General features: G+C 40.5%; 1 protein-coding gene across 2 annotated transcripts in view; it reads left to right on the top strand.

Moving 5' to 3' along the window:
* The window catches only part of USP12 (ubiquitin specific peptidase 12), a 109276-nt gene that overhangs the window by 66702 nt on the left and 32266 nt on the right, over positions 1-10308 (top strand). For both annotated transcript variants that reach the window (XM_079773477.1, XM_079773478.1), the window contains 3 exons: positions 2046-2275; positions 6452-6528; positions 6639-6722. In XM_079773477.1, coding sequence (XP_079629603.1) covers positions 2046-2275; positions 6452-6528; positions 6639-6722 — 391 coding nt within the window. The remainder of the gene's footprint in view (positions 1-2045; positions 2276-6451; positions 6529-6638; positions 6723-10308) is intronic.

Below are 10308 nucleotides of genomic sequence, written 5' to 3'. Positions count from 1 at the left end.
TGCATACTGTTGACTAAGCTGCAGGTGCTCTGAGTGCAAGGCTCCCACTGTAAGCTTTGTGTGCAGCTTGGTGGAGTTCAACTGCCTGGTCTGAATATTGGCTCTGCCATTTCCTGGCAGTGTTGAGTTTATCCTCTCTGATCCCATTTCCCTATTTGTAAAATAATGTCAATAACAATATCATAGGATTCTTAAGATCAAACGAGATTCCACCTAAAGTTCTTATTCTTCAATTTTAGAATTGTATAATGTCAAGGACAGGATAGAACACTTACTGTTAGCAACTATCAGTATCCTCTCTAATAAAAGAGTAATATGCAAACTGACCATACCTCCACTATACCCACAAGCCACACCCACTAGCCAATCAGGAGTGAATATGCAAATAAACCCCACCAAGATGGCTACAGCCACAGAGAGCAGGAGGGAGGCTTGGGTTTCCCAGGCAATGGAGGAAGCCAAGCTTTCTGCCTGCCCTTGCCGGCCTAAGCCTCCACTCAAGGCTACAAAGTTTCAATTATAGAAGGTAAACAAATCCAAACAGAAATGGTGGCAGCCACGGAGCTGGAAAGAGAGAGAGGCTAGGGTTGCTGCCGGCAATGGAAGAAGCAAAGCTTTCCGCACACCCTGGCCAGCCCAGGCCTCCGCTTAAGGCTACAAAGTTTCAATTATAGAAGGATAATAACTCCAACAGAAATGGCTGCCGGCCTCGGAGTGAGTAGGAGGCTTGGCTCCGCTCCAGGCTACAAAGTTTCAGTTGTAGAAGGTAAATAAATTCCAGATACCAGGGCCTCTGCTTGGGTTGCCAGGGGGCGTGGCTGGCCTGCAAACCACCACAGGCCCCTCGCTCAGGCCGCCCCACGCCCCAAGGGAACCCCCACCCTGATCCAGGACACCCTTCAGGGCAAACCAGCTGGCCCCTACCCATGCACCAGGCTTCTATCCTATCTAATCAAAGAGTAATATGCAGATTGACCATCACTCCCAACACACAATATGGTTGCCCCCATGTGGTCAAAGATCCTGCCCCCATGTGGACACAAGATGGCCACCACAAGATGGCCAGCAGGGGAGGGCAGTTGGGAGGCACCAGGCCTGCAGGGGAGGGCAGTTAGGGGTGACCAGGTCGGCAGAGGAGGGAAGTTGGGGGCAAACAGGCTGGCAGGGGAGCAGTTAGGCACCAATCAGGCTGGCCGCGGAGTGATTAGGGGGTGATCAGGCTGGCAGGCAGAAGCGGTTAGGGGCAATCAGGAAGGCAGGCAGGTGAGCAGTTGGGAGCCAGCAGTCCTGGATTGTGAGAGGGATCCCAGATTGAAGAGGGTGCAGGCTGGGCTGAGGGACACCTCCCCCCACCTCCGTGCATGAATTTCGTGCACCGGGCCTCTAGTTTCCATTATAATTACTCATTTGTATAACTGCAGGGAATATTTCCTGGAGTTATAACATCTCACATTTGGAAGAGTCTTTGGAGATTATCTATATTAAATAGATAATTCTTGATATCATTATTTCTTAAACCTCAGTAAACATCAGAGTCACCTGGAAGAGCGTTGGGAAGTCAAGGTTGCAGGCCTCATCTCTGACTTACTAAATCAAAATCTGTGGGATGTATGGCCCAGTCATTTATAATTTTGACATACTTTCCGTGTGATTTTTATGCATTTGGCTTGACAGCGGCAAGAGGTTGTCCACCTTCTTAAAAACGTGCCATGTTGTAATATTTGTGGGCTAATAAATTAGATGAGCTAATAAAAAGCAATTGTTTTTTGTCTTCCCAGTACATTATGTTAAACATATGAGGATAGGTTTTGCCCTTTCCTCATGGATGAGTTAGTATTTTTTTTAAAAGATTCTCATTCATCTTAACTTTATGTCTCCAAATTCAGTCATAATTTTTAGATGTGAAAGGTATTTATTTCTTGTAAATTACTAACACTACCAAACATTTTTACTTAGTTCTGATGGAATACTATTCTTTTTTAAAGTTAGCTTTTTAATGAAGTTATTAATTCTGAAATAATTCTCTAATATATTTCTATTTTTAGAGCTTTTTGACAACTACATGCAGCAAGATGCCCATGAGTTTTTAAATTACCTACTAAATACAATTGCTGACATATTACAAGAAGAGAGAAAGCAGGAAAAACAAAATGGCCGTCTCCCGAATGGTAACATTGACAGTGAGAACAACAACAGCACACCAGACCCAACATGGGTTCATGAGATTTTTCAGGGAACATTAACTAATGAAACCAGATGTCTTACTTGTGAAACTGTAAGTATATTTTAACAGTTTGTATACAAAAACATTTAATTCATTATCGTAAAAGTTCTTTGAGGATAAGTATGAGAGATAAACTTGGAAGCTGTAATTCTTAGGTGTAGGATAAATGTTAAAGATGGACTTGTTAGGTGAAAAGAATCCCTCGACATGGAAGCATTGAACGAAGGGCAGAATCTTGGAGGGAAGGTAGAGGAGGGTGGGTGGGTGGGAGGTAATCATGCATACGTATATACATGGCCCATGGACACAGACAATGGGGTGATGAAGCCCTGGGGGCGGCGGGACGGGGGCGGGGGGGCAGGCTGGAGGGAGTCAAGGGGGAAAAAGGGGGACATATGTAATACTTTCACAAATAAATAATTATTTTTAAAACGGAATAAAAAAAGAATATACATTTTCATAATACTGCTTTTGTGAACACTTGCAGTGACAGAAAAATACTGCAGAGCTGTTTGATTTTGTTTCATTTCAGAAGGCCATAGACCCTTGTCTGGAAATCATGTATTAGTTCAGCTCATAAGAAAATTACAGGTCAGGGAGGTATATTATTTTTTTCCTCTTTTACAGTTATATTTATTGTTTAAGGTTGGAATAAAGATTAAACATACTGTCTTGAAGAGGGAAAAATACCCACTTGCCAAGGCCCCAGTGGCTGATGAGGAGCATCTTTTCTTGTGCTTATTTGCCATCTGTATATCTTCTGTGGTGAGGTGTCTGCACACCTATTTTTCCTATTTTTAAAATAGGGTTGTTTTCATGTTGTTGAGTTTTACGAGTTCTTTGTGTATTTTGGATACCACTTCTTTATTAGATATGTCGTTTGCAAATATTTTCTCCCAGTCTGCCGTCTATCTTCTCATTCTTTTAACAATGTCTTTGGCAGATCAGAAGTTTTTAATATTTCAGTTTTAAGATTTTTATATTAGTAAAGTCCAGTTTTTTCCTTCATGGAAATACTGTTGGCGTTCTTGAAATGCTTTTGGTGTTGTATCTAACAAGTTTTTACCAAACTCAAGGTCATCTAGATTTTCTCCTATGTTAATCTTTTAGGAGTTTCATAGTTTACATTTTATAATTTGTGAAAGGTATAAGATCGACGTCTAGATATTTTTCCTTTGCATGTAGATGTCAAGTTGTTCTAACACCATTTGTTTGGAAAAAAAAAATCATAACACACACCAATGAGTGATCTATTGAGTGTTTATGTATTAATTTTTTAAACTATAAACTTGGCATTTGCAGAATGATCATTGTCAATACTGTGACTTTAATTAATGAAGAACATAATAGTAATAAATAAATAAAATTTCCTTTTCTAAATAAATTTGTATTGGTGAGCCACTTTCAAGTTAAAGAGGCATGACTTAATGCTTAAATACTGGTACATTAACAGCCTGCAAAGATGTTTTTGAGTTAGAGTAAGGGTATCTTTGGTGGTGTGCTCTGTTTGCTGCAACCATCAGTTAATTGCAGTAATGGCTTTGAGTGGTCAATGTTTGATGTTGGGGATTCAATTTAGTACTCATTTTTATTCAATCTAATCAAATTCAGTTTTTTTCTGAATTGGGGTGACATTGGTTAATAAAATTATATAGTTTCAGTTGTACGATTCTATAATACATCATCTGTATGTTGTATTGTGTATTTACCACCCTAATTCAAGTCTCCTTCCATCATAATTTATACCCTCTTTATCCTCTTCTGCCTGCCCCCTCCCCCTTTCTGTCTCAACTTCAATTATTTTAACATGAGTTTTTTGATGTATCTTATAAAGAATTTTTTTTATTGTAACTGAATTCTAAGCTTCAGGAAACATTGACAAATTATTTGAGCAATATTTCATTTGGAATAGTAGTTGTAAATTAGAGAATTTGGCAGTTGCTTGATGTTTAGTATAATAGAATTTGGTCTGTGTTAGAAGATATATATAACTCAACCTTCTTCATTGAGATAGAAAAGAATTGAATTTGTTTAGTATGTTGAGCAATGAAGTAATAGGTGAGACTGGCAAGGTAGATTTGAGAATCTATGTGGAGGTCTTTGGGATGCTCTGCTAAGGACTTTGAAGTTTATTTTGTAGACTGGGGATATTGGGAGATGGGGAGAAAGTTATATCAGCCATCCTTATTAGTGCTCAAATATCTATTAATTTGATTTGTAATGTGTGGATAGTGATCTGTTTACCCATTCTTCACTAGGACCTCCCTGTGGTCTATAATATATATTTGTCGATAGTCTTCCATGAATGAAGGGAATTGAGAATATTTGCTCATAATCTAAGATGTAATTTTGCAGATTCAGGAGATGTTCATTAGTACCAAACTTCATTTAGTTTTGCACAAATATTTAAATACTAACTATGCCAGGTAAAAGATGGGTAGAGGTTGGGGGAAGATGAATAAGACATGATTTCTGGTCTCAGGATGCTCATAGGGTATTGATGTCCACTCAACAACTAGTCAGGCAGTTCCAGTGCAGTGTAAGAGGCCATGGAGCCAGAGAACAGTAGACCTAATCCAGGTAGGAGTGGGAAGCATTTGGGAAGGTTTGGATGGGCTTCTGGAGAAGGCAGTGCTTGTATGGCAGATTTTAGTGATGCAGTTGTTACTCTCCTAGTTGGTAGGAGGCTGGTTTCTTTCTGTAACAACACCCCCTTCTGGTGTTCTTCTCTGTTTTGTGATGCTTCTTTCTTGCTCTCATTACTTGTCTTTCCTTCTTTCATTTATCCTTTTCAGGTAAGTATCCTCCAGAGTTTCATTTTGGACTGCCTCTCACTCTGTATTGGGAAGGTTATGTTCCATTTCATCACCACCTGTGCTAACGATTTCCCAGTTAGACTGGTTCACTTAGTTTTAGACCTGTATCTCCCACATGCCGGGTCTGACCTCACATTGCCCAACAATAACCAGACATGTTTACAAACACTTAAAAGTTAAGTACGGCCCCACTTAGCAATCACCTGGCACCAACACAATTAACTGTGAACACAAACATAAGTAACTCAGATATATCCAGATGATCCAGAGCATCCTTATGTCAAATTTTTTTTGTTACCATAAAAACGAAAATTTAAGATGAAGACTCCTAAGGCAGTGTCTGAGAACCACAAACCTCATTTTGAGAAACACCATACTCCTTCATCTTTATTTCTCTTTGGGCCTGTCTGATCTGATACAAAGCTGATCTGATATACAGCCCTGCCTGATCTGGCTTTAGCCTGCCTCTCCCATACTATCTCTTATCACACTACCCACTTTCCTACAACACCAGGCTAATTATTTTTTAAAACACATCATAATCTCTTTCCTCTGTTACTTGTCTTTCTCCCCCTTCTTCCCCCACTTCTTTCACTGAATCTTTCAAGACCCAGATGAGTTAGCTTACACTGCATACACATACTCCTGTTTACTCATATTTGCACAAGGATCTAATATATATATAGTTGTATAATGTCACAAGCTAATTACTCTGAGCTTATAACGATGCAGTTGAAACAGAAAAGCATTTATTGGATTGGGTGTATAGTTATTGTGGGTGAGAGACACGGGAACTGAGTCAGGCTTTTCTCCTATTGTATGGTCACCTTGGACATGAAGTCACTGAAGGAGAAAATAGCAAGGAAAATTGATGTCTAAAGTTCTGGTCTAATCCAATTCAAATGAATAAGTAATCATTTTTATAAGGTGATTTGCCCATAATTCAAACAGAATTTTATATTAGTTTTTTTTTTTTTTTTTTTTTTTTTTTAGAAATAAAAGGTCATAGATGAAGACTGGGATTTGGCATTTTGGGCTAAATTATTTTCTTAAATGATAAAACTATACAGGTATCATGTCCTTTGCCAAGCATTCTCATTCATTCTTGGCCTGCTTATGTTTTTTAAGAATTGGTGCATATGGTACAGTTTGTTTCATGCTTTACAAAGACTTTGGAAAATAATGGCATTTCATACATACTAGCCTTTGCCAGTAAGAGAATCAGTCACAGGTAATGAGAGTTATTTATTCAGTGTTCTTTTGAATAATCCAAATCAAGTTCTTTTCTTTTGAACTTGGGGAAAAAGGATGCTTTATATACATACTACTAATATTAGAATGCATTTAATTATATCATTTTGGAACAGTGGTTTACAAAAAAAAATCAAAGATAATTTACTATTTTTTATAGATAAGCAGCAAAGATGAAGATTTTTTAGACCTTTCTGTTGATGTGGAACAAAATACTTCAATTACTCACTGTTTAAGGTAAGAGTAGTTATTCATCATGAATTTTAATGAATATCTTTAGAGTATTTCTAAATGAATACATGATTTTCTGGTATAGACAAAATAAATTTATTTTGAATTTTACACAGGGGTTTTAGCAACACAGAAACTCTATGCAGTGAATATAAATACTACTGTGAAGAATGTCGCAGCAAACAGGAAGCACACAAACGGTAATTTTGTGTTTTTGGAATTTTTCAGTGATTCTTTGGCAGTAGATGTTGTAGATGGGCTTTTCTAGCTGAAAGTGATCTATGAAAATTTACACTGAATAAAAATTCTTAATTTTATCACCAACAGTTAAGACTTATTAATTTACTAGATAAATGATAATCAACTCTAACCTCAGTGATTTTTCTGCACTTAATGATCTACACTAATAAAAGAGAAACATGCAAATTAACCATCACTCCGCTACGCCCACAAGCCATGCCCACGAGCCAATCAGGAGTGAGTATGCAAATTAACCCAGCCAAGATGGCAGCCGGCCATGGAGCGAGCAGGAGGCTTGGGTTTCCCCGGCGATGGAGGAAGCCAAGCTTTCCGCCCGCTCTGGCCGGCCCTGGCCTCCACTCAAGGCTACAAAGTTTTAATTATAGAAGATAAATAAATCCCAACAAAAATGGCTGCTGCCACGGAGCAAGCAGGAGGCTTGGGTTTCCCTGGCAATGGAGGAAGCCAAACTTCCTGGCCTGCCCTGGCCTCCGCTCAAGGCTACAAAGTTTCAATTATAGAAGATAAATAAATCCCAGATCCCAGGGCTTCTGCTTGGGTCACCGGGGGGCGTGGCCGGCTCGCAAACCACCACAGGCCCCTTGCCCAGGCTGCCCCATGCCCTACGGGAACCCCTACCCTGATCCGGGACACCCTTCAGGGCAAACCAGCCGGCCCCCACCTGTGTACCAGGCCTCTATCCTATCTAATAAGAGTAATATGCAAATTGACCATCACTCCAACACACAAGATGGCTGCCCCCATGTGGTCAAAGATGGCTGCCCCCATGTGGACACAAGATGGCCAGCAGGGGAGGGCAGTTGGGAGGGACCAGGCCTGCAAGGGAGGGCAGTTGTGGGCGATCAGGCCAGCAGGGGAGGGCAGTTGGGAGGGACCAGGCCTGCAAGGGACCAGGCCTGCAAGGGAGGGCAGTTGGGGGCGATCAAGCCTGCAGGGGAGGACAGTTAGGGGTGACCAGGCTGGCAGAGGAGGGAAGTTGGGGGCGACCAGGCCTGCAGGGAAGGGCAGTTGCGGGGGACCCAGGCCTGCAGGGGAGAGCAGTTGGGGGGGACCAGGCCAGCAGGGGAGGGCAGTTGGGGGTGACCAGGCCTGCAGGGGAGGGCAGTTAGGGGTGACCAGGCCTGCAGAGGAGGGCAGTTAGGGGGCAATCAGGCTGGCAGGGGAGCAGTTAGGCATCAATCAGGCTGTCAGGGGAGTAGAAGCAGTTAGGGGCAATCAGGAAGGCAGGCAGGCGAGCAGTTGGGAACCAGCAGTCCTGGATTGTGAGAGGGATATCTGACAGCCCAGTTGGACATCCCTCGAGGGGTCCCAGATTGGAGAGGGTGCACGCTGGGCTGAGGGACCCCTCCCCCCTGCCGTGCACGAATTTTGTGCACTGGGCCTCTAGTTGTTTTATAATCATGAACCAGTACAGTTAAAGTATTTGGCTTGGAAGCTTTCTTGATTATGTAAACTTTTTTCTTGGTGAGGTCTAGTTTCTGCAATTCCTACACAGGATTTTGTACCTTCTCATAGTACATCATTCTAAAGATGGGAGTGGGTATCAAGGAATGGTACCCACATCATCATCCTTGTTATTTTACTCTGTATTTTTAGACAATCTCAGACTCAGAGAGAAAAGTTCCAAGAAGAGTAGCAAGAATGCTTTTATATCCTAAACCATTTGAAACTAAGGTCTTGGTGTGATGTCATGATCCTGGACATTTTAGTAGCTGTTTCCTACCAATAGGGAAATTTGCCAATGTACCTTATCCATCCAAGTCAGGAAAAGTAATGCTGACATGTAACTGTTATTGTAGATCTGACTTTAGTATCACCAGATGTCCCAATAATGCCCTTTTGAGAAAAGAGGATCCAGTCTAGAATCACACATTGCATTTAGTATTCACGTCCCTTTGGTCTTTCACATTCGGAACCGTTCCTTAGTCTTTTCTTGACTTTAGTAATCTTGGCACTTTTCAAAATTGCGGATTAATAATTACATAGGAAGTCCCTCTTTGGGTTCATCTCATGTTTTCTAAAATTTGGTTTAGGTTATGTATTTGGGGTGGGGAATCTTACAGAAGTGATGCTGTGTTCTTATTGTATTCTGTTGAGTAGCACACGGTTTTGATTTGTCTTCTATTGGGTTTCCCCAAGACCATTCCTGGATTTGGTAGTTGCTAGAAAGACTCAGCATAACTCTCATGTTCACAGCTAAGATTTATTACAGGGGAAGGTGACAAAGCACATTCAGCAAGGAAAGCTAGGCAAGCTCCCAAGTGTTTTGTCCTTTCTAAAGGAGTCACACTGAAGACACACGTAACCCCTCCAGTGTTCTACATAAACCATATTGTTTGTCTGAACAGTTTCACATTGAGACCCCCTTCTCATTTAGGGAATGGTGGGACTACTCTCTAAATCAAGCATGTCAAACTCACAGCCCACGGGCTGCATGTGGCCCACAGTGAATATTTTTGCGGCCCACCCAGTATAATGGCATGTAAGAAACGTTTTAATAAAAATGTCACTTAATTTTTATAATATCCTGTTATACATAATTATTAATAATGAACTACAATGTTCGCTAATGACTGATTACTATAATCGCGTTGCATTCAATTCTCTTACGCGCCTTACGGGCGCAGGAGTACCATTTCTCTCCACTAATACTAGCAGCGAATATTTTAGCAGCCGATTGCCACGTCATTAGTCTTGTACTGACTCGTTTGGTGTGTACAACAGGAAATATTTTGCTTTTGGAGAACAAGAAAAATAGGTTTATTTGCATTATGCTTATTAATTTCTGCAGTTATTCAGTATCTGGTAAGTTAATGTTCAAGAAAAAATATTAATTTTTATTAAAATGTTCTATTATTTTATGTTAACGATTACTCATTTATTTCAGCCCTTTGTATTCAGCATGTCTCTATCAAAATAAACCTACGTTTCTATGAAAATTGAAGCTTTTGTTTTTTTGCGGCCACATAAACTTAAACCTTGTTTATTTGGCCCGTGTTAGCCTTTGAGTTTGACATGCTTGCTCTAAATCCAAGTTCCCAGTAGTTAACAGTGGACCATTTTTGTATGCAGATCTTTCTTCCGAGGATTGTGTGAGGGCTGATGTATTAACTGTTTTCTTCACACTCCACTACTGATGCTGTTGTCTTTGAACACTTGATTATGGTGATGTCTCCCGGAATTCTCCACTCTAATCTATGCTTCTTCCCATTTGTAATTCATATTTTGTATGAAGGTATTATGAAATTCTAAATATCCCCATTTCTCATTAAACTTAATTTTTTTGTTTTTGTTTTTTGAAATCTCAGCATGAACTCAAAAGATTTCTATTTTTTTCAGTGGGTTATGATCCATTACCATTTTTATTTCTTTTCATGTTCAGATTATCCCTGATTTGGCTAGTAAGAGCTCCTACAAGCTGACTCCTGTGTCTTTTTGGTTGTTGTTGTAATTTCATCCCCCTCACATATATATACATGCACAATCCTCTCCCACATAGATGTGTTGCTTACTCTGTGGCGGCTT

The sequence above is a fragment of the Cnephaeus nilssonii genome (genome assembly GCF_951640355.1).
Source record: "Cnephaeus nilssonii genome assembly, chromosome: 6".
NCBI lineage: Eukaryota > Metazoa > Chordata > Mammalia > Chiroptera > Vespertilionidae > Cnephaeus > Cnephaeus nilssonii.
This window is presented reverse-complemented; position numbering and strand designations above follow the sequence as displayed.